Source organism: Motacilla alba, chromosome 17 (genome assembly GCF_015832195.1).
Source record: "Motacilla alba alba isolate MOTALB_02 chromosome 17, Motacilla_alba_V1.0_pri, whole genome shotgun sequence".
Taxonomy (NCBI): Eukaryota; Metazoa; Chordata; class Aves; order Passeriformes; family Motacillidae; genus Motacilla; species Motacilla alba.
In genome coordinates this window covers 10,468,979-10,495,814 of record NC_052032.1, presented here as the reverse complement: position 1 = coordinate 10,495,814, position 26,836 = coordinate 10,468,979, and the positions used below count along the sequence as shown (strand labels likewise).

Below are 26,836 nucleotides of genomic sequence, written 5' to 3'. Positions count from 1 at the left end.
CTAGTTGCTTACAGGTTTTAATCATCAAAATGCACACACACACAAAATGAACCAATCGTGTTCTGAAAAGAATGTGAGAAAGATTTTGTTTTCTTTACCAATCACAGACACCGAGTCTTACCACATCCCTCTGTCAGAAGTGCAATGAACACTCTGGAAAGAGCAAGAAATAATACTGACATGAAAAAGTTCAGTGCTCACTGTCCTTTTTCAGTGTACTGAAGCTGAAAAAGAGCAGCGAGTGCTCGTATACAGCCAACACCTGCTGGCCATGCCCCAGACCACTTCACTCATGAAAAACCCATGAGGTGTTGTGCATAAAAACCTCCTTAAATTGATAACTGTCAGTTTAAGGGGAAGGCGGGGTGAGAAATCTATAAAACACCCTGAACTGATGTCATGATATGTTTCATAAAGAACAGTGTTATATTATTTTAAAATATTTTTTATGAACAGTAAAACTTGCCCTGCTGCATAGCAGACAACACGAAGAACATTTAGTAAAAACATTCACTGAACCCCCTGGCATATGTATTTAATGTCACTAATCAAAATATATATTACAGCCCAAGGTTCTGTTAAGGATCTCTGTTTGGGGTTTGTACAGTATACACAATAGCTCAGAAAAAATATTACAGTAAGGTATTTTATTTCTCCTTTTTATATTAGACTTTTCTATTGTAACTTACAGTCCCTCTCCTCTATATATCCAAACCTCTGGAACACCCTAATGCCCTAGCCAAGAAGTGCTCAGCTAGCTAATAAGCCCTATTATAAATTCCAGTTTTAGAAATTTCAGTAATTACATCTTAATAAATAGTTCAGTTTGCCCTTTTTAAATCTTAGCCTTTTGAGGAAGTCCTTTTGTCACCAAAACATGGTAGGTCACAACCTGTTAGAGGTCAGAGAGGCTTCTGCTTGTTTATTCAAAGGATACTAAGTCCAAAGATATTTGCAATGCATTAAATATAGTTATATAATATTTACACTGTCCTCTCAGATTTTAAATTTAGGTGAAATATAACCAATAACTGATGTCAGCTACTACAAACTTTCAGTGTGGCTGGTGTTTTCTTAATAAAAGGTGTATTCAACTAGAAAGTTTACTACGTGGCTGCCCTGTTTCCTCTTGTTTCAATTTTCTGTTAGAAATTAAATTAAGTGAATTATTCACGTGAATAAGAATTCAGGAAGAGGGGTGGTGGAGAAAGCATGAAGAATTTTCTGAATGTTTTGAGATACCAAAATACCTGAAAACTGTGGTCCCTTTTGCAGTGCCAGTATCTAGAGGGGAGGAAAACGCAACCCAAAGAGAAGAGGAAAATCTGTTAAATTAATTAGATTAGTAAAGGTGTGGTTTAAAATGCCTCAATTCTGTACAGTATTTTACAAGGAAAGTCTTTTCTTCAGCTTTTGCAGCTGTTGTACATTCTTAGGAACTCCTCTCCTGCTCTCAGTCTGCCTGTGCTGTGCGAGCTACTTGCGGTCATCGATAGTTTTGATGAACTCCACGGCTGCCGTGAACTGCATCCACCAGTAGGACTCCTCTCCAGACAAACAGTTGGCATAGAAACTGCTGATGTACTGCACAGTGGACAGCAGGCAGGGGGGGTTTGCCTGGGGAGGGAGAAGAGAGAGACACAGCTTGTTTGCTAAGCCCAACATCAACAAACGCCGCCAGATACGGAACAGAAACACAATTCCCTTTGTGCAGTGATCCTCATCCTCCAGAGTATGTAACCTGCCTGCAGGGTAGGGACTGTTCATCCTCACCAACCCCGCCTCACACGCGCAGAAGGCATCAGGTTTGATGAAAGGAACATTTTTCCAACAAGGAAAAATGACTAGCAGGCTAAGAGAAAGAGGGGGAACGCTGCCACAAGCTGCGAAGGTCATCAGGACCTCAACACATGGAAAGCCTGTTGTTTCAGCATCTTACACATCAGACCATTCTCCACTCATGTCAAAAAAGAGCAGCAACACAAGCCAGGTCAGATCTTGGTCCTGAGGACAGCATGAAGCAGGCACAGATGACAGATGCTGATGGACATACCTCAGACTAACTCTACTCCACACACAGCACCTGCACCCCAATTTGCTTGGCTCCAAATGCAAAGTTTGCTTGGATTCAAAAACCGTAACTCTGACCACATTTCTGACATTCCTATTCAAACCCTGCAGAATCAGACCTGGGTTTGAGCCTGGCCAGCTCCCTGTGACCCACGGGCATTATCTCTCCTCCTAAATGTCCTTGTTTATTACAGGGATTAACTGGGGTTTGTGATCTCTGCAAAAAACTCACCTTTATGAGAACAAAGACCAGAACAGGAACAAAATCATCTGCCCCAGGCACCGAATCCTCGTTGGCCAGGCTGAGCAGGTTCATGATGGTGGAGCACATCCTCAGGATACACTGCACCTTGTCCCGGGGCGTTTTGTAAGCGCTGATGGTGCGGATCTCGGACTGCGCCGACGGCCACGGCGCCTCCCGGAGATACACCTGGGGAGAAAGCAGGCAGCCCTCACTGGGAAGCCACTGCTGGGCAGCACAGGGGCTCAGGCACCAGAGGCTCACAGGTTTTGGAGGAATGGGGAGATTTAAGGCAAGGTGAATTCAAACGGAAAGAGGGGAGATTTAGGTTACATATACGGAAGAAATTCTTCCCTGTGAGGATGGCGAGGCCCTGGCACAGGCTGCCCAGAGAAGCTGCAGCTGGCTACAGCCACAGCATGGGTACAGGGTATTTTCCTGAAGGATATTTCAGCTGTCACGGGCAGCAAGGCAATCCTTCTAAGTGTAAAACAGAACGTCTCCCTATCCCAATGCCAGTCCAAATCCCAACACACATAATACAGAAGCAAAGGAGAAGAGCTGTTACCTCAGGTATCTGAAGTGCCTTGTGGTTTGCAGTCACTACTTTGGATAACCTCTGTATGTGGTCGTGAAGGACCCTGAAACACAAAAAAGAGTGAAAAGTAAGCAACAGCCAGCCAGCTGAGGAAACTTGCTTCATGTTTGAGAGGACAAGAAAGATCTTCAGGAATGTGGCCCTACAGATGATGGACACCAGGTCAATGAAGATGCAGAGAATTGCTCTGTACAGCCAAGAACAACCACAGGTCCTCTAGAGCATCCCAACAGCATCTATTCTAAACCACAGGAACCCCAAATGCATGGAAAATACTGAGTGAAACCAGAAAATGGACCAGGTCCAGTCCTGAACCAGGTTTTGATCATTCTCTCAGCACACAGATTTGCAGCCCTGATAGTCTGTAACCCAAATCATCACACTTACAACTTTTTTTTCTGTTCTAGCAGTTTGTTGCAAACACATTTGCACATGATGCTAAAGCCCTTCCTCGTTCTTTTACAAAATGTTCTGAACGAAAACATGACTTTGTGTGGCTGACTCAGACAAGTCTGTGGCAGGAGGGCTGCTCAGCTTCCACCGCACCAACTGCAAAAGAGGAAACAAGTCCTTTGAACTCCATTAACTTACTGGTCACGCAAAATATCTCCATCCTGATTAGGGTAGAAGGCGAGTTTGAAAATGCGATTCATCACACTGCGCTCGATGGCCAGTTGTGCATCCTGGAGCTGCTCCTCACTGGCGTTCTGCCAGATGGCATCCTGAGCCATAGCCCCGTACAGGAACTGCAGAAAATCCTCTACTTGGGCCGTTTTATCATCTGCTGCCGTGAGTTTCTGGAAATCTGATAAAAAAGGAGGAAGAGAAAGAACATTCGCTTAAGTAAAAAAATATTATTTCTGGTAAGTTTTTCAGGCACGTTTAACGTGCAGCACTATGTGCTCCAGGAGCAAGAGCTGACCCCAAATTCCTTATGTGCTTCATTTAGTCAGATATGTGCACAGAGAAAATAGAACCAGGTTGGTATAAAGGGGCTGTTTTGAGTTTCCTGGTGGCACTGTCTCTTATGCTGTGATATTTCTGAATCTTTGATTCACTCGATTCACACTGTTACTATCCCCCATATCTTCTGAGGTGCAGCCATAGGTTCTGGACTAAGAACTGAATGCTGCAACTTAATTTATCATGCATCAGTAGATATAAAATAAGTAATAGTATTCATGCTTCTGCCATGGGGCAGATAATGTGATTTAGCATAACTTTTTTGGCCAAGTAAGGTCAAAATACCTTCATTCTCTCAGCCCGCGAAAAATGCAGACAATTACCATAGCTTAGCTGCCACAACATACTGTAAAGTCACAGTAATCTGTCTGTTTAGCCATTAATTCACCATCTGAAATTAAAATCATTTTAGGAACCTACTCCACAGTTTAAAAGACATATTTTAAAACATTAACCCAAGTCAGCATCTAAATACAGAGTAAAGGAATATAAAAACTTTGGTCTGCATTAATCTTACCTTGAATGAACTCCCTTATTTTCTTCTCCTTGCTCTCCAGCAGTAACCTCACACAGACTGTAGTGAAGTATCTGTTGGCCACCTCTTTGTCTCGCAGGACTCTCTGCAGGAGCCTCTCCAGGTGCGCCTGTGTCGTCTGCAGGCCTTGGCGACAGCGCGTCAAATAGGCGATATACGGAGCCCTTTTCCTGAAGCACAGAGCTGTGTCACATTCTCAACCAAGACAGAGGCTCACAGCTTTACAAACTGCTGACTCGGAGTGCAAAGCATTCCTCCACTTGTGGCTTTTAAAACAAAACAACGCCTGAATTCGGAAGTTTGCCTGACACGGGTGAGACAACTGCATCCTTTTGCGGGGAAGCAGAGATGCAATAACCTGGTTTGGTAAAGTACAATTTAAACCAAAAGGGATCTTCCCAACCTGCTGGCGAATAAGGACACGAATCTGGGGGCCCAGTGCTGAGGAGCCCCTGCCCGGGGTACCTGTAGTCCTCTGCGATGGAGGCCAGCAGCTTGCGGCACGTGCGGTTGTCGAAGCGGCTCACGCAGCGCATCGTCTCCTGCAGCTGCGCCATCAGGTTCTTGTCCTGCAGGTTGATGGCTTCAGCCAGCTGAACTTTCAAGAAGCACACAATTTCATTATCTAATAAAGAAAAAAGGACAAATATTAAGGAAAAGAAATGCAGGCATGATGAAAAGAAACTATGTTTGAATATGGGAAACACATTAATGGTTTAAAACAAAACTTCTGTACATTAGGGAATAAATGTGATTTTAGAACAATTTATGAAGCCTTTTTGAATTTTCCAGCTATCAGAGGATAAGCCTCCATATCACTATCTTATCTAGCATTTAGAACTATTCTGAAATGTGAAGAGGACCCCATAAGGTGACATATTCACTCCTCTGCAAATAAACCTAGAGTGAATGAAAGGATACAACACAACACATCTATACTAAGTCAACATAAAGACCCAGTAAATCATTCAAGTGGCACAACTCCCAGCAGCACATGTATTTCAGAGTCTATTCTATGGCTTCAGGCTCTACCTGCGCTGTATCTGTGATACTTCATTACAAAAAAATCTTAGAGCAGGCTGAGATGGCAGTTTGTCTGCGGAGTAAGAATGAAAACATTCTGGGGGCAAAAGGCAGCCTGTGCCCTCAATATTTATGGCAAAGAGAAGGGACCATAAGTGGTGCAGTACGAGTGGTATTACACAGGGACAGGGAGAGACACACACAGTGCAAAGAGCCTGTACCTTCAGGGTCTGTGTGGTCTGGGAGACCATTCCTTGTTGAATGTGTCAGCATCGGGAGGGCAACAGAATCTGCTGAACAAAGAGCCAATCTCAATTTCTTCTTTGCATCCCTTAAAGAGGAAAAATATTTTCTTAACACAGTTGCTGAGAGGTCTGCTTCTTCAATAAGAAATCCTTACTTTATTTTTTATTTAATACTGCCTAAAAGTTATTTAACATCATTTTAATATACAGCATTGTCAAGACTTTACAATATCAGTTCTTTTGATACAGCACCATTTCCAAAGGGATGTTCTTAAACACTGAATTGCTCTGTCCTCTCTGGTTACAAACATCCCTCCACCAGTGGAAATATGACAGTTTGAGATACTTAAAACTAAAAGCACATCAAAGTTTACAATGAATCCGTATTAAGATTCTTGTGGGAACCAGTCCCACAGCTTCAGCTTTTAATTCTACTTTGTGGGTAAGATGAAACCTGCAAATGTCCTTACCTATAGGAGAAAGCAGAACCTTGTGGCTGTGCTACTTGGCTTGCAGAGTCTGGGAGGTCATCTGCAGACATGTTCTGCAAAGCCTCGTCCCGCGGGGAGTCGTGCATGCTCTCACCATCCCCAATTGCCTCTGTGGAAATGAAAAACACTGCACCTCAAGAGAGGAGTCAGAGGAAGAAACCACACTGATTTTCTGCTCGTTATTCTAAGGTCAGGGAGAGAATGGAGACAGCACATAAACCAACTAGTTCTGGATATATGAAAAAATGCACATTAAAACATACAACCTAGACGCTCCTAAGAAGAAACTGCAAAAGTTTTGGAAGGCTCTTCTTCAGAGCCAACTTAAAACAAAACAAAAAACTGGTAGGAGAGGTGCTATCAACACCCAGCTCCCTCAATGGCAATACAAAAGAGCTGTCCTTGGGAATACTGATTTAATCCCCAGCCTCTGAGGGACTGTCCCACAGATTGTTTGACAAAACATTCCTTGTTCAGAGCTCACATTGTTCAGCTGCTAATACTAACACTGGTCTAGAACACAGAAGTGTTTTCATCTTTAAGGAGCAGAAGCTGTGTTGGTGGTGATTACAAAAGCCAGGCTCCCACCTGCACTGTCGTAGTTCACGATGGCTCCTTCGCTGGGACTCGTTCTCTTGATTGCATTCCTGTATTTGTCCAGAATGTCCTCAGCAGCTTGTGCCTGTGCGCTGAGCCTTGGGCTGGGATCATCTGAAAGGACCATAAAAACAACACGAGTTACCCTGGTGTGGGGCCAACTGAAAGCAAATACAAAAACTTAAGCCTACACATTTGGACTCTGTTTTTAGCCAGATCAAACAAAGAGGTGCTTGTGTCCCATGCAGCCCAAATTCAAATGTATTAATAAAGTCTGAAGCAAATCAGAAAACAAACAGTACAATCAAAGTGAACAAATGAAGCCAGATCCTGAGCAGATCCTCAGCACATTTATACTGCATACACAAATGGCTCTTGGGTATTTGAAGACTTCTAGAAAGGGTCAGGCAAACAGAAAATGAAATGCCCATGTTCAAACCATGTTTAATTAAACACTTAAGCAACTATTACAGGACTGTGTACAGCTATCCTTACTGCTCAGCTGTGACAAGAACAGGAGCTCTATAATGAGGGCAGGGGACTTGAGTTGAGAATCTACTACATGCCCAGACAGACATGTGACAACTTAAAAACAGCCTTCAAGTCAGGAAATCTTTATCCATTTTCTTATTCAAAATGTCAGCTCTGAACACGAGCTACAACAGCATGTACCTGTCTGTCAACAGCTACCTGGTGGGCACTCTGGAGCTCCAGGAGGCACAGTCTGAGAGAAAATTACTATGATGATGTTATTCACATACCTTGAAGCGTTGCGTATCTGTCAGGCACCATGTCATCTTTGTCTTTTTCTTGTTTTTCTTTCTTCCTAAATGGAATAGGAGCTGAAAATGCAAGGTACCTCATCAAAGACTACTCTGAGATAATGGCCAAAAAGCAGAAACTTCAAGGAAGGGACTAATGCAGAAAATTTTCATCCAATCAACTTCCATAAAAGCGTAAGCTTATCCATAGGGTAGAGCAGAACTGTACTGACATCACCCACAGCCAGCTCCACCTTTAACACACGTGAGGTCAGGCAGAACAGTTTTGCCTTCCAGGTACAGCACGCTCTAGGCAGCTACTAGCCAAGGGAGTCAGGTAGCTTCCCATTTTATTTACATATTTATTTATACTTTAACCATAAAGGTGACTAAAGAGATAATAAAGGCGGTGTGAACTCTGGCTGAAGTACCAAACCCAGAGAGACATGATCCTACCTTTGGGCATGGCAGACACAAAACGTTTCCTCCACCAGGGCTTGTTCCTGTCAGACTTCTCATCATCACTGTCTTTCCGTTCCTCAATCTGTGGAAGGGCAGAGTCTACATTTGAGCATTTGCCAAATCAAGTGTAAAGAGAAAATTTCTCCTTCACATCAGCTCTTGCTACACTGACTCTAAAAACAGAACTACGGCAGAGCACAAAGAGCAGATTAAGTCAGAAATATCTCTCCTAAAGAAGACATCCCGCAAATGCAAACCCACAGCGACAAAGAACCCTAGATTTCACTTATTTCTTTTTTAAAGAAAATTAATTTTCAGGCTGCTGCAGCAATTTAACACTACAATGAATCTGTTTCTGAAGTACCACCAGTAAACCTCATCCAGTAAATTTAAGAAAAGCCAGGTCCATTTAAGCTACTCTGAACTGCAGCTTTATCTTATAAGACATTTAATTCCCACTTTCTGGCATTAGATGTGTAGTTAAAGTGGGCATGAGAGACAAAAATGAAATGCTAAATAGAAGCCTCACCTCTCCCCTGGAGGAGTCCTTGCTGGGAGATGAGGATGACGACTGAGAGGCGGCGGCCAGCACCGCTGCCCCGCCGCTGCTGGAGGCCATGGGCAGCTCCCTGTCCTCATTGCCAGCCCGTCTGTTCCAGCCAGGGTCACTCATGGGCCTCCTGACCGAGGACACGATGTCAGAGCTCCTGCTGCGCACCAGCCTCTCGGGGTAGGAGTGTCTCTGCTTGAAGGCCTCCAGCTCCGCCGGGATCAGGGCGTGGGAGCCAAAGTTGGGCAGTCGGGCCTCGTTGCCCCCCACGGCTCCCTCCAGGATGGGGGGATCTGGAGGTGGGTGAGAGGGTCTTGCATAGTGCACTTTGGGCCTTACTACAGCTGACACACCTGCGGTCACAAGCAGAAAAGAGGCCACACACATTTCTTTTAATATTACTCCAAATTATCTGATTACCTGGTACTAACATAAAAGCACTGAAAATGCCTATTTTTAAAACAAAGCTTAGTCTTTATAACTCACCCTCATTTGAGGACAGAGGGTCAAACAATGCAAGCAAAGAATCTGTCTGAGAAGGAGGAGATGTCAACTGACTGGCTCCTGAAATACAGAGAGAACAAAGTTAGTGTAGTACCAAAACTGCCTCCGACATGAGAGACACTGGAAAAACAGACTTCAGCAACAAAAGCTTACAAAACTTATACTGCAAAGTATTTGTAAAGATATTCCTGCACGGAAAGATGCCTGCAGTACCCTGAAATGATCACAGTTACATCACAAAACATGAGGAATTCTTGAGGAGCAGCCTGGTTCCGAAATGCAAGAGGACAGTCAATGTAATCAAACTGAATTAGGGATCTTGGCTCTAGTACTCCAGCCCTGGCACAGCAAAGCACTGGAGCCTCTTTGTCAAACAAATACAGCACTGGCAAATAAGGAAAATATTAAGCTCAGTCACTAGCACTTTGAAACTGGGGAGAAATTGTAAAATTCAAGGATTCTATAAATGTAATTTGTTTTTATCAGAGATTCCAGAGAAGTAACTTACCATGGGCTGTTTCATCCATGTCAGGACTTGTTACAGAATCTTTGCCCCCAAAGTCAGAGCTACATTCAGACCTGAGATCCTCAATCTTGTTAGGAATATCTTCAGATGTTGCACTAATACCTTGCACATAACAAAAGAAGCATCTGTGATAATCTTTCAAAGAGCAAGGAAGCAAAATCCTGAGACTGTTAAAATGTTTGGTGGACAGTGAGTAATCAAGTTCCAACTCACAGCAGCACTTACAGACACTACAAATTTCTATACTCATAAAACAACAGTTTATTTTTGCTCTACATCTTCAAAAGCATTACCACAGCCATGAATACACTCTGACAAGAGGCATTAGAAACACACTCCACTCTTACATACTTTGCAGAAAACGAAGAACTAGAGCTATGATTTATTTAAATAAAACAAGTTGTTTTAAATTCCAAGAAAGTTTGGAGTTTCTTCCAAAGCAACACTCCTCTGCTAACCACTGCTATTGCAGCACAGGGCATCCACCTCTCTGCTGCCTTTTTTATTTCTTCTGCGAGGTGAACAAAGAACCACAGCTTTGGAAATTCCCGAACAAGTGCAGGAAACTGTTTTATGAGTGAAGTGCTGCATAAATAAAGCACGTGCAGCAAAGTGAGTGCTGCCCATGCTGTGATGGAGTTGCACACACCTGACACAACGCTCAGGCCGGGCGTGCTGGGCCGAGAGCTGACCTCCCTCACATCTGTGTCATCAGACGTGCTGCCCAGCCCAGAGCAGCTCTCCAGCTCTTGCAGCCTTTCCTCCTGTTTTAAATCTGGAGCCTCTACAAAAGGGAGACAATGGACAGTAGAGAGAGAAAGTATCATTACTCAATGCCATGCTCCCTAAACATTCACAAGCAGAAGGAAGGGGTGGGGGGTGATTCAGTGTATCAACTTTTAAGGTAACTCAACACCACTTCAACAAGAGTTTTCTTATATCCTTTGGTACAGAAGGCAGCACTCTGCACAGACAGCAATGCTCTGTCTGCACAGGCATGCTAAGGAGTGTCTACTGTTTCAATTGCTGTATTTCTTAGACAACAGGATACAGTCACATCTTCACTAACCAAAGTAAACCGTGGTCCTGGATAGCTCCTACCATAGGGAAGGAAAGCAAGCACAAGTTTGCTCTGAAAACCCTTCTCTTCCCCTTCAGACCTTAAGAATTTCTTAGGTAACAGAAGTCTCTCCCAGTGCTTTCCATCTTCGTTCTGCCTAGGAGCATTTTGTCCTTTTAATCCTGGAAGTATTTGCAAAAACTAACTTAAGCCTAGGACAGTAATTTCTTGAAGAAAGAGGAAGAGGCTGCTGTTTTGCATTGTATGCCTCTGGAAGAGTCTTAGAATCATGCTAAAGAAAGACGCAAAAACTGCCCGATTCTGACCTGAATCACTTGGTAATACTTCCACACTCCACGCCTCACTTGTGGTTTCTGATATGGTTGAACCTGTGCAGGGATCAAGCAACACGGATCCTGAACCTGGCAAACACAGCAAGCTGCCTAGCATGTTCTCTGCAGCTGCACCTGCAAAAGTAAAGCCGGAGCGTATGGCTAGAGCTGGGCTTGGGGAGTCAGCTCTAGAGAGAAAAGGAAGAACACGTCTTAAGTGTCCTTGATAAAGCAATCAGGAAACACAACGTTGAAAAGAAACGAGTAACTAAGCACAGTCCAGGTCATGCACACAAAAATCCTCCTAGAGCAAATCTCCAGTTGAATCTGTGGAAATGCCCCTGTTGAGGAAGGGAGGAGGAGGAGGAGGATGAGGATGAGGGCTCGGCAGCCTCGGCTTCCAGAGCAGCACAGGACCTACCCAGAGCACACCCGTTACCTGCGATCTCCTGCAGCCGGTCCTCGTCGATGTTGGGGTCGAAGTCACTTCCCAAGACATCTGTGCTCCAGGTTTCACTCACAGTTTCTGAAATATCTCTGTCATCAGTCAAACCCATCATGTCACGGATTTCAAACTTACGCAGCTTGTCATCCAGGTTATCCTGAGTTGTGGCTGTGGAAAAATAAACAGTTCTTGACTTTCTGAAAGGCTTCTCCAATTATTTCAGATTGAAAGCCTGTAAGAGTACATTAGGAAAAAAATCCCAAACAAACAGCCCCCTAATTCTGTCAGGTAAGGCAGTGGTTAAAGGAAGGCCTGCAAAGCACTATTACACTACTTAGGAAATGCTGCCTGAAAAAAATTTGAGACATAAGAAGAAAAATCTGGGATTACATGGTAATCTATCAACTAAATTGACAGAAAAAATAAATGAAACATAGTGCTACAAAGACACTGATACAATTCCTGTAGAGGAACAGAATCACAGAAAAGCTGAGGCCTCCAGGGATCATCCCAGCCCAACTCCCTGCCCTGGTCAAGGACAACATGCTGCTCATGATCATGTCCAGTCATATTTTGAGCATCTCTAGGCTGGAGACACCACAACCTCCGAGCAACCTGTGCAGTGTTTGACAAATGGACATCAAAGAGAAAATTACCCAGATACTTCCAGACTACTCCAACCCAGATCACTCTGTTCCTGAAGGGAAGAACTTGATTCAAGCAAAACTTTACAGTTTCCTATAAGCGACTTAAGTCTCAAAATTCCAGGTGATTTCTTTTTCGTAACAACAGACTACAAAGAATATTTTTAGGGGAGGGAAAAACCCACCAAACCAAACCAAAACCACAAATAAATACAAGAGCGACTACACAACGAAAATGTCTACTTTTTTCCTTGAATTCATCAAATTTGCACCCTCTCTCCACAAAGACTTTGGCTCTAGCATCCCCAGCAGCTGAGGCAGAGAGTGGCACCTGCCTTGCTCGTGCTCCAGCAGCTGCAGAGCCTCCACGCCGTTGCTGCCGGAGGGGCCCGCGCCCAGCTCCGACACCGACTCCCCCTCCAGATCCAGGGAGGACACTGAGTTGGAGCGGTTGGAAGGGCCTGCAAAACAGATTCTACTTTAGAACTAAATAACAGCTCCTAAATATACAGCATTAACAATTCAGGACACAAAACTCACTAGAAAAATTACAAGAAATGAAGTAGCGGGTCCAACACAAAATACTGAATCTCACCACTACTGTACTTAGCTGGGACTTAAAAGCCAATGAAATCTTTGTCTTTATCTTATTTACTTGTTCACGAATTTGTTTTCTTATTTTGAGGAGACAGAACACAAGTGAAGTTATGGAAGTTATACAAAATAATGCAAAAGTGATGTTTCCAAAGCTCTTCCATCCCACAGACATCTGTGCTTTGTTATGTCTGAGGTTCATATACAGGAGTTGTGCAGAAACTATTTTGAGATAGATAACAGCTAATCAGAACATGATGAAAAATAAGTCTGAGACGCTCAAGTTTAGAGCTAAGTTAGATTATCTTAATAACTAGTACTGCACTTAAGTTTAAAACAAAAAAACCCAAAAAACCCTATTTTCTCTTTTTAAACACACTTAGTCCTTTTCTTCCCAACTCTCAGATTCAGTTATGCCTTTGTAGGTCAAAATTTAGCTCCAGGCTTTATTCTCTGAACAACTAAGAGAGAAGACAGGCTCTCGGAGTGAAACAGCACAGTCTTCAGAACAGCAAAGCCAAGATGCTGTATTTAACACACCTTCCTTTTACAGTTAAGGGGAAAAAAAAACCAACAGAGCAACAAAACTTCTTCAAGACTTAAGCAGCCCTTCACCTTCAGATATTCCTTCCAGATTATCACTGCAGAGGGAGAAGCGCAAGGTTTTGTCAGGTTTGCCATGGAGCTTGTTCTCGTCGATGGGGACATCTCCCTGCCCACCATCTGCAAGCTGCATATTTAACACCTGCAGGGAGGGACAAAGAAACAAGATTTCATTAAAATCATCTCTTTTTCAGGTCATTAAACAGCAAATAAAACATTGGAGACATGTTTTTGTATTGTTAATGGAACAAAGAAATTTCTAACATTCTGTTAGAAAAAAGACAGCGACCTCCCAAGTCAGAGCCAAGGAACCACCCCATGGACACTAGGAATGTCCTGATAACAAGGCAGCCACAGCTCCCTCCTCACCCCCCAGAGCAGAGCAGTGTGGAAATGACCTGCACGAGGCTGCCAGAGGAGATAATCCCAACCACCAGGCAGGGAGCAAAGCTGGAAGCAGCAGCTGTGCCACAGCTGTAGCAGGAAAAGGCTGGAATGCCAGCCCTGCCCCAGGAACAGTCTGCAGGCACTGATGGCACTGCGAGCTCAGCTCTGCCCCCCCGAGAACCTGGGCTGTGCCTTTCATGGGCTGCCAAAAGCACCAGGATCAGTGCTCCAGTTCTGCCATTCACCTGTGTCCCTGGACCCAAAGGACAGGGCATGCAGAGACACTGCAGCTTCTTAATGCTCAGAAACAAGAGCTCAGGTTTGCTCTCAAGCTCCTTACGTGAGGGACAAACCCACCTAACAAAGGCCAGTGTGAAAGCTACAACCCCCAAGCTCAGTGACACAGAGTAAGGATTTAAATTCCCATTCCAGCTTTACTACCAGAACCTAGCTTTGCACCCTCACTGCTGTGCTGTTAGAGAAGAGAGGCTGCATGGCTCAAAACATCTGAGATGTCATTGTTTCTGGATACCTCATTTTCTGACATCATCCCTGGAGTAATCTGTGGACCTGTCCCCAAAGAAATCACCAGCACTTCTTCTGGCTGCACTTCTGGAATAGTCTCCTGGGAGGATCCTTCATGATCTCCATGCTGGTCCATTAGCATGTTTGATCTACTTCTGCTTCGAGTGGCTAAGAAAATATTTCAAAATATCCACATCAGAAAGCTTTTCCTTGTGTTTAAGGAGGAAAAAAGGACAATACAATGGAAATACAGAACTTTAGAGTTTTAATTAGCAATATACACTAAGTAAGTTTTCAAAATCAAAGTGTTGTTAAACTTTTGAGAGATGGAACTGATGTTTAAACTTGAGTACTGCCCTGTGAAGAAGGAAACTTTCAACATAAAAGTTGAGAAGCAGAAAAACAAGGTACACTGTGACCTGTTTGTCTACAGCAATTTAGCCTATTCCAGTCACAGAAAGACCTTTTATACATTACATGAGAGAATTAAAAAAGAATTTTAAAAAAAAATCTAGGTTTCTGTGGTTTAAAACTCTAATTATTTTGTTTAAAAGACTTTTTCTCCTAAGAAGTAGGAAATCTTATTCTAACAGGTGTCTCAAACCCAGACACACAATACAACATCAGGTGGTTTGCTCTGATTACTTTTCCACTCTGATGTCCCCTTTTCAACTGGCCTCAGATTCCCACATTTGGCTCCACAGAAGTAAAAACACCCACATGAAATTAAGGTTTCTAAGAATGGCAGCATGACACCAATTGCTACTTTATTTGACCCAAGGAAAACAAGGCAAGAATGCAGAAGTGGCAGCCAAATTCTGATGATCTGACAGAGGGGTTTTTAAAACCCACATGCACACAAAATGAGTTCATACGCTGCAGAAATGTGCCAAGGGAGCTGACTGCCAGGGTGGCCCACAGGCATGCTGAGTGATGTGACACGAGTCAAGGTTTCACAGAGGAATGGAAAGAGGGCATTACCCACCAAAAGGGGTTACTAGAGTTATGTGAGCTGACAGATTGGTAGCAGAGGTATCCCAGGCAGTAATCGCTGCCAGCTGCTGTCCTGGAGTGCGAAGGCATTAAAATGAAAAAGAAACAAAAACTTTGAGCAAAAGCTATTTTATACCATAAAATAAATGCTGTAAAGTGCCACTACTTTAGAGATGTAAGACCAGAACCATTCAAAAGCAGAGTTAAACCAACATGGGACGGGTTTGTTTTGGGGGTGGTTTTTTGCCACTTATTGGCCTCTGTATATTTTCATCCTTTTACACACCAACACCAAATCTCTCAAACAAAAATATCCCACACAGTCATATTCACATAAATATACACTGAAGAAGAGTACCACACTTCCTATTTTAAAAGAAAGTATTATTAATACGGAAAAAATCTAGACCCAGAAATCCTGTTCAAAAAACAAAGCCCAACCAACCTAAAATTGCATTCCAGAATACTGGCAGCTGGAATCAGAGCAGGCAAGGAATGGAGAAAGGACAAACCTTCTCTTCTCAGCACATACTCTGAAAGTCCTGCTCCTGCTTGTTCACCCTCCTGTCCATTTGTTCTCTAACAAAAATGTTAAACTTATTCTATCCCACTCATTAAATGCCTCTGCTTCTATCTTACTACCTTCCTAAGCAACTTTCCCCCTAGATCTGCCTCCCACCTTCAAACCTTCCCTTTATTGTCACTGCCAATCACCACCACTATGGCTACCAACCACTCCAGAAACCTCCTCCAGTTCAGGCTGGAGTGATGAATGTCATTCACCACACCTGCATTAGACACTAAGGAAGTTACCTGGGTTTAAGAAAAGTTCTTCACCTTCTACACAGAAAAAAAAGAGGAACTGAAGGTGTAGGTGAAGAGTAAGCCCAAGAGATGACTGAGAAAAGGGCCCAGAAATGGCCAAGGTGGCAGAAGCCAGGCGGGAGCTCCGCTCGCTCTCCTTACCTATGGGCAGTCGGTTTTTTTTGTTGGCTGGAGTAGTTGCAGGAGAGAGCTGGGGGGTGTTATATGGAGTCATTTCAAGGCTGCTGCTTTTCCCTGGTTTGTTCTGGGGTAAATTTGCCAGCAAGTTTTCCAAAGCCATCCGATCTTCCTTAAGCTGATCGCTTGACATCACGTTCCGCATGAAGCCGACCTAAACCCAGAATCATTTTGGTAAGAGCTGCAGTGCAAACCAGCCTGCTTTTGCCAGGGTGGGACACGAGGGAGCAGGAGGCATTACCAGGGCAGTGAGCTGGCTGTAGGTCATGTACACCACGGTGCGGCTCAGCCCCTCCAGCAGGTTCACGGCCGACATCGGGGGAGTCTCGACCGCGCGCCCGTCGATCACCACGTCCAGGAAAGCAGCAACGCAGCTCTGAGGGACAGCAGACAGCATGAATGAGACACCATCCCTAGGGTTTGGAACGAAACTTACGACAGGAGTGAAGTAGATACAGAATAACTTAGGTTTCGCTTCCTACTTCTGAAATCTTGGGATAAAATGGCAGATATTTTAAGGTCACTGAGGAGCAAGCAAGGAAAGCGTGCAGTTACTTTTAGCATGTCCTTCGTTCCTTTCCTGCATTCCAAAGTGTTACTTACTTAAGTGTCCTCTTACAATTTAAGGGAAAAAAATAATGGCAATAAACAGGCCCTTCCTGAAGAATCTGCTGAGCACAGACTGAAAATGAAACAAAGAAGCAACAATGACATCACTTTCCAATCTGAGTGAAAATGTTACTTGAACAATAAATGTGTAGCTTTGTGTGGTGACTCTGTAACAACTAGAATTACCAAAACCCGGGCAGATACAAGGTTACCAAGGATGCCAACAGGTTTTTAAACACTTGATAATCTATCAAAGGTCATCAGCTCCACTGCTGCTCTGATGAAGGTAAGTGCTGCGGCTACTCATGGATTCATGCTAACAGGAAAAGCTGAATAAGAAAAGCAAAACTACGCAAAAAAGAAAGAGAAGTTACTTGCACTAAGAAATTACTTGGTCTTAAGACAGACGTTATACTAAAGCTGTTTTCAGATCAAAGTGTTTTGTTCAGTTCAGTTGAAAAACCACAGATGGGAATTCAGCGTTTCACAGAATCACAGAGCGGTTTGGGTTGGAAGAACCCTAAAGACCATCCAGTGCCACCCCCCACCGTGGGCAGGGACACTTTCCACTAGACCAGGTTATTCCAAGCCCTGTCCAACCTGGCCTTGAACACTTACAATGCCCAGTTGAAAATACCATTTATTTTAATTGTTAAAAATAATTTCTTTTAAGAAGTACTAGGTCAGAGCAGAAGCAAGAATCCTCAACCCAAATTCTAGTATTCAAGATTTTTTTTTCCCCAGCTTTGTGCAGGATTTAATCTGCTTTTCATTACATGTAACTTGGAAATTAAACTCTTAGTAAGTCCTTTGCAAAGTCTGAGAAAGGAGGCTGCAGAAGGATGACGACGAATTCACCAAGTCTTGGATTTTTCCAGCCTGGATTCTTACTTTGTCAAATTTAGCGAGGTTGCTTTTGGTACGTGGATCTCCCTCCTCAGAGCCTGTCATTGCCAGCTGCTGCAGAAGTCTCCCAACCTGAAATCCAAAAGAAGTACACAGAATAAGCCTTTCATGCCATGATGGGCGTGATTATAAAAAATACTCAAAAAACCTCCTCCATTCTAAATCCTTTTTCATTTAATACTCCAAGGAATAGTTCTGATTGAGTGGACAGAGATTTGTGCTTGCTTTCAGGGAAGAAAAAAATGCAAGAAGCTTTAGGAAAAAAAAGCAGTCATTGCCTTTAACAAGAAAATGTGCACACACAGTAGGCTGTGACCATCCATACTTCCCCCTCCCAGGAACAAAGCATGTTTTGTTTTTGCAACACGTCAGAATTGAGAGTTGAATCTAGGTCATCTAAACCTAGAGATTTTCAAAGGCTGCATATATTTAACTAAGGAGCAATAACAGGAGGGCTAACCCTTATTTCAGAGCACATATCCCTTATTCATCTCCAACTGCAAAGCAGCCCTCAGTTTAAAGAGCTGCCAACTGCTGTGCTCCAGCACGTGAGCAGTGACACAGGAGAGGATTGCTGCTGGAGTGGAGAGAAACACTGAGCAAACTCAGCGGCGTCACTGCACTGTAAGGATCACTCCCTGCCCACTTTATAGACAGCAGTAAAATCAGGTTTTGTTCCTCATGTGGAGGAACATCCTCAGTCAGACAAGTGTTGCTCAACACCTTCAGATGACTCCTCTAAGTAATATCATTAAATTGTCCAAGTGTTTGCATAATGACAAAAGCTGGTCATGAGGGCTGGGGAATGCTCCAAGTAGAGCACTGGACATTACTGCCAGACAACAAGGGGTTTTCAGCAAAGTATTTCATTATTTTTTCAATACCTGGTATAATATTTAACATTTGCAAGAACAGCATAACATTCTTTTTCACACATTCCAGAATTCATCTTCTAGTCGTTTTTATGCCTTAGCTTTCATCCCTTAAATCAGCTTTTATAAAGGATACTTGCAACTCTTCTAAGGGATACAGGAATACATGCTGTCAATTTTTTCAAGTCAGTATTTTAAGCAAACAGATAAACTTTGCAGCCTGCCTTTTCAGCAACAATTAACACAAATATTTCGTTAGCATTCATTTTGTAAGTAGGAGAGACAGTACCTTCACTTTTACTGCAGTAGCATCAGTTCTAGAGGGAAGAAAAAAGCCGTTTATATATTTTTAAGACTGCCTTAGTGTGAATCATACCTGCATCAGATTAAATCTCGCCACCTCATTGATAGGAGCATCAGAAATGATGCCGTACTGCTCCGGGTTGACGATGGCAGGGCAGATGAAACAGGCCAGGAGGAGATCTGTGCACATGGCTCTGACCTCGCCAACCTCCAGCCTGTCCACACACGACAGCGTTTTGTACATCTGCGACACGATCCACCTCAAGCTGTGAGGGAAACAGTACGTGTTCTGCTTGAGATAGCCAATGAATTTGTTGACCAGGGTCACCAGCTTGGCCTCGTTGGAGTCAACCATCTCTTGGACTTTCTGCTTGAACTTTTCTGTGCCTTTCTCTCCAAATAACTTTTCCTGCTGTACTGGGGAGAATCTCTCAATTAGCTTGTTTGCATCGGTTTCCAGGTGGTCTTCATCCTCAACCAGAAGCTGCATGATCGGCTCATGCAAGGTAGCAGTAAGAAAAAGTTTTGCAGAAAAGAGTCCTTCAGAGAAGAGCTTGAACAAGATGCTGAAGGCACAGGTGCCTCGCCTCAGCAGCCGCCTGGGGTTGTCGCTCTCCTTCAGCTCAAACTCAATCAGGTACCGCAGCACCTGCAGCAGGTAGCTCTCGTCCTCCTGCATGATGCAGTTGCCATAGATGGAGGTGAACACGGTGTGAATGACGCTCTGCGTGTTGTCCTGGTTGAGCTTCTCTCCAGCAACCAGGCAGGAGGCAATCAGCCTGGGGTTCTCTCTCAGTCTGTTCAGGAACTCTCCGTAAGCAGTCTCCTGGAATCCCAGCTGCTTGTACCCATCCACAAACTGCGTGTCCTCCAAGATTTTTGCGTGCTGGCAACATTCAGCAGGAGAAGCTTCAGCACTTTAAAGAAAAACATTGAAACACTTTAAGTAACTCTTAAGTAAACAAACTTGCTAAGAGACACCACGCGATCCATTCATTACCCAGGCTGCCACAGAGGAAAAAACCTTTCTAGATAGTTACTACAAATTATTTGCAAATTCTGGACAGCCTTGCTCTCACAAACAGAAGCAAAACAAACACAGGTACCAAAAAAATAATTGCTTCAATGGCCAACAAGGAACGTTGGGTGCACGATTCCCCAGGTGAGGTTTGGTTTACAGCCTCACTATTGATACCAGCAGCACAGCACAGGCCTGCAGGCTGTCAGTACCTGGTGATGATGAGCCTGTCGAGGTTGATGCGCTGCTGCTTGGAGATCCAGGCCGTGCGGTAGAGCCGCTCCGCCGTCTTCAGCACGTCGGCGTTGAGCCGCTGGATCAGCTGCTTCTCCGAGCTCACGTACAGCCGCTCCTGCTTCAGGTGGTGGGCCAGCGTGTGGATGTCCAGCTTCACCATGGTGCCACAGCCCCTGGCGCACACACGGAGCGCAGCGGTCAGCCCTGCCCTGCCCTGCCCTGCCCTGCCAGCCCGCGGTGGGCAGCGGGCACGGGCTGGCCCGGGCAGGGCGCCGCTGTGCCCTCCTCAAACCCCCCTGCGCTGGGCCACGCTCCCAATGCCAGGCTCCAAGGGCCAGTGCCACTGTCTGCCGCACAGCAGGGACACTGGCAGAGAAGCTGATGGTATTTTCAGCTCGCCCTGGTGAGCAGGAACAGGAGCACAGCCCCGAGCACACCTCAGGTACACCTGGCCTTACCTGGGGACACGTGGCCCTGGCTGCAGCTCAGGTGACACAAGCTCAGGGAGATGAAGACCAGCCCCCATTCCCACTCGCTGTCTGGGGAACAGACTCCTTCATCCTAAAGCCCACCCACACAACCCAGCAGTACCAAGGACCTGGGTGCAGGAATCTCTGGCCTGTTACCCCTCTCACCTAAGCACAGAAGCACCAAGCTCCCAATGCTGCTCTTTGCTGCTAAAAATAATAATAGTAACAACATTACTAATTAAGAAAAAAGCCCACCAAACCACAAACCAAGGAGTATCAATACCCAGATAAGGCAGCAGTTGGAAATAAGCTTAGAGATTTTGCTCAACAGTACAATTCATTCAGAAAAAATTCCTCAAATATTTCAATTCAGAAGAATATTTCTTTGGGCCATGATCCAAAAATGTTGTTTTATAGCGAGAAAAACTGAAACAACCATAGGCTTTCATAGCACATCAAGGGCTAAAATCTACACAAACTACTGTTCTGTGTGAATGCAATATCAATTTTAACTTCACAACTACAAAACATCTCAGTAGAGTACTGCACCAGACGAGACATTCCAGGAGCAAATCCATCTAAACATTAACTGTTTGGAAGGATAAAACCCCATCAAGTGCATTAATACTGACAAAGGAAGAGGCACAATCATGCAGATCATGGAACTGATGGTTAACTGCTTCATGTCTTCCCCACCAGAACTAACAGCCACAGCAGCTAATTTGGGAAGGGCAAGGGTTGAGGCAGATTTCACCTGCAACAGATCATGGTGCACCTGTGCTGTGCACCAGTAATGGAGATGTCAGAGAGCTCTGCTGAGGAACCCTTCAAAGCAATACTGCAGTCAAAATAAAAACTCCTTCCCACAACCTGCAGTGACTCTGGACAAGCTTCACAAACCCACTTAGACCATGCTTGAGAAACTACAAATAATGTGCTGGAATGCCACGTGCTGGCCCAGTGCTCTCCCTGCCAGTGTTTTAAAGATCTGCGTTTCACTGCTCAGCAGAGCACGAGGTGATCCTCACTGAAGAATACAGATTAGCTCCCTAATTAGGCACAGGTTTCCCATTTGTTGGGTTTTTGCAGCCTGACAACCAGGTGCACTGACAACCATCACTGCTGCTTGTGTAATGAAGTCCTTTCATCTACAGTTTTAACCTCACAACCAGAGGCCAGGCAGAAGCTGTCACGATGCATAAAAAAATTGCAATTTTATTACACCCAAAGGTTTAAAGGCCATTTCTAGTAAACACAGAAAACTGGGTATAAAGCTCTTTAAAAAAAAACCCAAACTCAAAAAGACCCCAAACCAAATTCAGCAACCCTAACCAGAGGCTACAGCTGATGCATCCAAAAATGAGATTACAACAGGAACTTGAAGGATGTGCTAATTCAGATGTTTTTAACTAGGACAGTCTCAGAGAAATGATTAGAAGAAGAAACATTGCTGTTACTGCCAAAGTTCTTTGTGAAACAAATAATAACTTCTTGCAACAAATTTATTTTTAGTCTCAGAATTTAAGAGCTTGCAAAAGAAAAAAGAAAAACCAGCAGTAAACCTGCTACTGCCTGCAAACACAGTAGTAACCAGTTTTCAGGCTGTGAGCTAGTGCGATCAGCCAGGAAAAAGAAGTTGAAGCCATAAAAACACACACAAACAAGACCTGCCGAGGTGCCTTCTGCCTTTTCAGAGCTCCCACTGCAGGGCTGTGCTCAAGAGCTGCTCATATTTGATCAAACGGAAGAGTTTCAGTTGGCATTTTCCACTTTCAGGGGTCAACCCACAGTCTCCACTTTCCTGGACAGAAAGTCACTCCATGTGGATCTCCTGCTTCTAAGCAAGTTGGGGAAGGAAGGGGAGACCCACATGGAGTACCCCCAGAACAGCCTGTTGCCTCTGCCTACAGTCCCATGCCTTTGTTTAGCCAGATTTCAAAACAAGTCTCTATTTTTGTGTCACTGGTAACAAACCCATTTATGAGCACACAAGCTGATTGAACAGCTCTGAGGTGTTTCCTACTCTTACAGACAATTACTCTCTGCTGCACTTAGGGTCTTTTTCTGGCTTTTCTTTTATTAGAGGTGTTTCCAGCACCAGGGATGGGCAAAGCTCCCTAAGAAGCCTCTGAGGAAGATGCTCTGCTCCTTCCTCCTCTGCCCACGGGGCAGAGCAAGCTGCAAAAGCCCTGTCAGCAGAAGCCCATGCAGCCCCACGCAGTGCAGAGTCCTGTTACACAGGCTTTAATCCACCTGCCCAGCAGAAACCTCGGCCCTGCTTGGAAGGTGAGGTGAGCACCAACAGAGGAACAACCTGGGCACCTCCTCACAAGAAGCAGTGGGAAGTTGCCAACTGCCATGCATTCTGATTTTTCCTTTTAAACTAACTGCCTCTCTGAACTCCAGGCCCAAAACAAGGCTCCAAAGAGCACCCTTAGCTGCATCTGAGCTGCTAAATATACTGGTCCTGTGACTACCTGATAACAGCCCATCCGTTGGCCACTACCCACGTGTGTGTGTGATCTGCCTCTGCTGCAGAACACCAGAAGCAACGAAAGCAAGAGGAGAATTGATTCAGAACGGAGCCACAGCAGGTTACTGTGTGCCTCTGCTTTGTCAAGGGCTGTGAAAATCCACAGGATTTTCTGTCAACCCACAGGACAACTGCATGACAGCAGCTTTCACCCTGTGTACAAGAAAACGGGATCAGCAGCTTCCCCAGCCTGGTAACCTCTGTGAAAACCAAAGTGGCTCAACTGCAAGGATGGTTGCTGAGATCCAGCTCTGTGCAGAGGAACACCTCATCACCGCCTTCCACCAGTTTTTAAATGAATTTTTCTGAAGCCACACACACAGAGCAAGCAAGAGCACAAACAACTCTGTCTCCACCTGAGGTCCCTGGCAGACACCTGAGAACACCAGGGATGTAAAGCAGCAGTTCAACACACAATGTACTTCAGCAAGGCTCAGGGAAGAAAACCCAAAAAACCCAGTTGGGCAAGATGCACACGCTACTCCTCTCTTCAGACACTGGCATTACCAACGCAGCTTGTCCTGAAAGAAGAAACTATTGTACCACTAACACACCTACCTGACACACACTGCTCCTCCCCAAAGCCTCCTCCCTTTACAGCAGCACAAAAAGACAGCAGCTGCAGCCTCTGAGCAGGCTCCACTTGGGCCAAAGCTTCAGCAGCCCTTGGCCACAGCCACGGAACAGCCCCAGAGCAGAACCTCTGCTGATTCCTCGTCTGTCAGATTACCTTATCAGCTGCTCATAAACAAAAAGGTGCCTGTAATTACCCAGCAATCTGGTTCATGATACCATGGCAGCACCTGGAATAGCAGATATCTCTACACAGCTATCTAAAGGAGTCACTTTAGGACATTCAGATATCCAACAGCCTGGTGTTGGATATCTAAATGAACAATAGATATGTAAAATTGTGCCACGTGCAGATTACTTTTCAATCCTGGAATTTCATGTTGATATGGAAACATTTCCATTTTCTGTCAGCTATTTCAAGACTACCCAGGAACCTACAAGTAACTGTGACACAGTAAGAGCAGCCTAGCACAACAACTCAGACAACTCCCCTTCATGATGCTCCACATATCAACAACAAAGACTGCATGACCTGACAGCATCCGAGACGCCTTGCCCTGCTGGCAGCACACATTTGCTCAGAACCTCAGGCAGTCTATCCTTTGATGAACACAGGACACAGATTGCTTCCCACTCTCAAAAGTCCTGCAGAACACGACGTTGAACCTCCAGGTGCTGAACTCCAGCTCACCGTGTCCGTGGCTTTGTCCTGTGGCACACAGGAACGAGCCACATCTCTCTTGCTCATTTCTGTGATGCAGTTGACAGAAAGGAGATTAAGCAAAGTGGTAAACACTGCTGGTACACCAGATCCTTCTTCCTCCTCCCGTGTTTCCTCCTCAGGGTTATTTGCTCCTCCTGAGTCTCGCTACACAAGACTCAACTTCCAGAGCAAGTCTGGGCACATCTGATGTGGGCAGGGCAGGGCAAGGCAAAATCACTCCATCCTGCTGAAAAATAACTCCTAAGCAAGCCTGAATGGCTTCCAAGCTAATTCAGCCCTGATGAAGTACCTCTTCCCTCATTGACAGCAGCTTCTCACAAGCCTTATTTCTCTCCACAAGCTGACTGCCCATCTCCCCCAGCTGAGCTAGAAGAGCCCTTTTTCAGCAGGATGGCTCACCATGACCTAGGGCTCACTGCTGAACCCTCGCGTTACAGAACCCACCAGCTCAAACGCGTGTGAGACACACAAAATGCAGGTGCACTCTCTAACTGTCGTTAATAAGAAACTCATCCCTCACGTTTGTTTCTGCCCAGAGGCTGCCCTCAGCTAGCCCTGGACACACTGTCCATATCCACGGGTGAGGAGAACCTCGTTTCTCGTGCCCCATAACAGAACTCATCAGAGGAGCATATGATCAGCTGGCTAATAAATCATGGCATTGCCATATTGCATAAAATCAACAAAAGCACATAACCAGGCTAAAATCTATTCCAGTTGCTTGTAATGCCAGAAAGTGGAGTTCCCTTTAGGTGAGGGTCACACTAATAAACTTTTAGCCAGAACAAGTGCAGAACTTGAAGCTGCTCAAACTGACAAACCAACCCATTCTCCTGAGAGCAGCTCCCTCCCCATCGGCCAGGAAGGGCAGCTGCTACTGAGTTGAGTATATTCTCCATTATCTGACAAATATCACATCAAAATCCGTGGGCTGAGCATCTTAAACGTTTTGGAACCCTCCTCGGCAGCAGCAATTGAAAAGCGTTTCCTGAAGCCACCATCCTGCCGCTTCTGCAGAGTATTTCGGATTTCACGTACTGCCCCTGCCATTTTCCCTCCATCCTCTTCAAACTGCAGCTTCTACTCGCGAGTCAACTGCATGCTCCACCAAAATAGCACCTCACCTATCAGTAAGTGTAGTGTCACATGCCCGCTCCGAGAGCTCCATCCCAAACGCTCTCAGGAGCGCGGTATCATGACTTTGCAAGAAAAAAACCTGATACAGCCCGCATCGAGTTCTCCAGCGTTAGGGGTCTGCGAGTAACCAAAAAGGGAACTCACCGCACCGGTCAAGTTCCAAGTTTTAAACCTGCCCAACACAAAAGCCGCGAAGCAGAGGCGGCAGCGGCGAGGGCCCCGCTCCAAGGGCTCCGATTCCCCGCGTGCCTCGGCACCGGGACCGCAGGCGGCCGGACCGGCCGGGCCGGGCAGGGCTGGCCGAGAAGGGCACGGACGAACCCGCAGCAAACCGCAGCAGCAACTTCTGCCGCCGGCCCCGCGCCGCTCCCCCGCCTCCCGGGCGCCCTATCGCGATACACCCACCCGACATACCCTCCGCGGCTCCGGCTCTCCTCGGCTGCCCGCCTTCCCTCTCGCTTCCCTGGAAAAACCAAAGGGTTTTGTCAGGCCCCGGGCCTTCCTCCTCCTCCCTCCGCTCCCTCCTCCTCCTCCTCCTCCTCGGGGGGAGGAAGCCGAGCGCTGTCGCGGGATTCGAGCGCGTCCCTACCCGGCCAGCGCCCCGGCGGCTCCCGCTGCGGCCCGGGCGGGCGCGGCACTGCGCAGGCGGCGACGGCGCTCCTGGGACTTGTAGTCCCGGGGCCGGCGCCGGGAGCGGGGCCGAGGCGAGGCGGAGCGGGGCGAGGGCCGGGCGGAGCCGGGGCCGCTCTCGGAGCTTCGCTCCGCCGTCAGCCCCGGCTCCGCCCGGCCGCGGCTTGTGCGTGCGGGGCTTGGTGTCGCGACACGGCGGGGCCTCGCGACCTGCAGGCAGCGGCGGGACGGGCACGGGCAGGCCGGGGACGGGTCCCGGTGTCGCCTCGGGGCGCTGCGCACACGCGTGTCACCTCATCCCCGGCGGGGGCGGGCCGGGGCTCTGCCCGGAGACCCCGCGCGGCCCGGCCATGATGCCGGCCCGGCCCCGACCTCCCCGCACCTCCCTCCCGGCGGCGCCCCGGTACCGCCCGTACCCCCGGTGCCCCCGGGAGCGGCGGCGCCCCCCCCACCGGCTGGGTATGCCCCCCCGGCCGGTAACCATGGAAACTTCCAGAAGTGCCCCCCCACCCCGCGGCCGTGGTCCCGCCCAGCCAATGGGGACGCTCCGCTTGGCTCACGCTTCTCCGTGGCCGCGGCCGGCGGGTGCAACCAATGGGGCGGCGCGAGGGGGGCGCGCCGGGCACGGCGGAGCGGTCGCGCGGCGCTCGCCAATCGCGGGAGGCCAGCTTGG

General features: G+C 46.2%; 1 protein-coding gene across 5 annotated transcripts; it reads right to left on the bottom strand.

Moving 5' to 3' along the window:
- Window positions 1-26,774, bottom strand: GAPVD1 (GTPase activating protein and VPS9 domains 1). Of its 5 annotated transcripts, none has more exons than XM_038155967.1 (28): window positions 26,123-26,257; window positions 25,948-25,996; window positions 20,072-20,269; window positions 18,915-19,758; window positions 17,652-17,738; window positions 16,393-16,527; window positions 16,116-16,305; window positions 15,142-15,222; window positions 14,164-14,324; window positions 13,257-13,386; window positions 12,383-12,508; window positions 11,398-11,571; window positions 10,953-11,093; window positions 10,216-10,350; window positions 9,549-9,668; window positions 9,023-9,100; window positions 8,516-8,889; window positions 7,981-8,068; window positions 7,525-7,605; window positions 6,755-6,877; window positions 6,146-6,275; window positions 5,652-5,761; window positions 4,873-5,032; window positions 4,390-4,577; window positions 3,501-3,714; window positions 2,880-2,952; window positions 2,303-2,500; window positions 1-1,617 (listed from the first exon to the last, which is right to left on the bottom strand). In XM_038155967.1, the coding sequence occupies exons 3-28, from the start codon at window positions 20,254-20,256 to the stop codon at window positions 1,477-1,479; spliced, it is 4,467 nt and encodes a 1,488-aa protein (XP_038011895.1). In that variant the 5' UTR covers window positions 20,257-20,269; window positions 25,948-25,996; window positions 26,123-26,257; the 3' UTR covers window positions 1-1,476. The 5 variants fall into 5 exon arrangements, with proteins under 5 accessions (XP_038011895.1, XP_038011893.1, XP_038011894.1 ...); XM_038155965.1 differs by lacking the exon at window positions 26,123-26,257 and adding an exon at window positions 26,674-26,774 and having other exon boundaries at window positions 1,056-1,617; XM_038155966.1 differs by lacking the exon at window positions 26,123-26,257 and adding an exon at window positions 26,724-26,767 and having other exon boundaries at window positions 1,056-1,617.
- Between the last annotated feature and the right edge of the window lie 62 nt (window positions 26,775-26,836).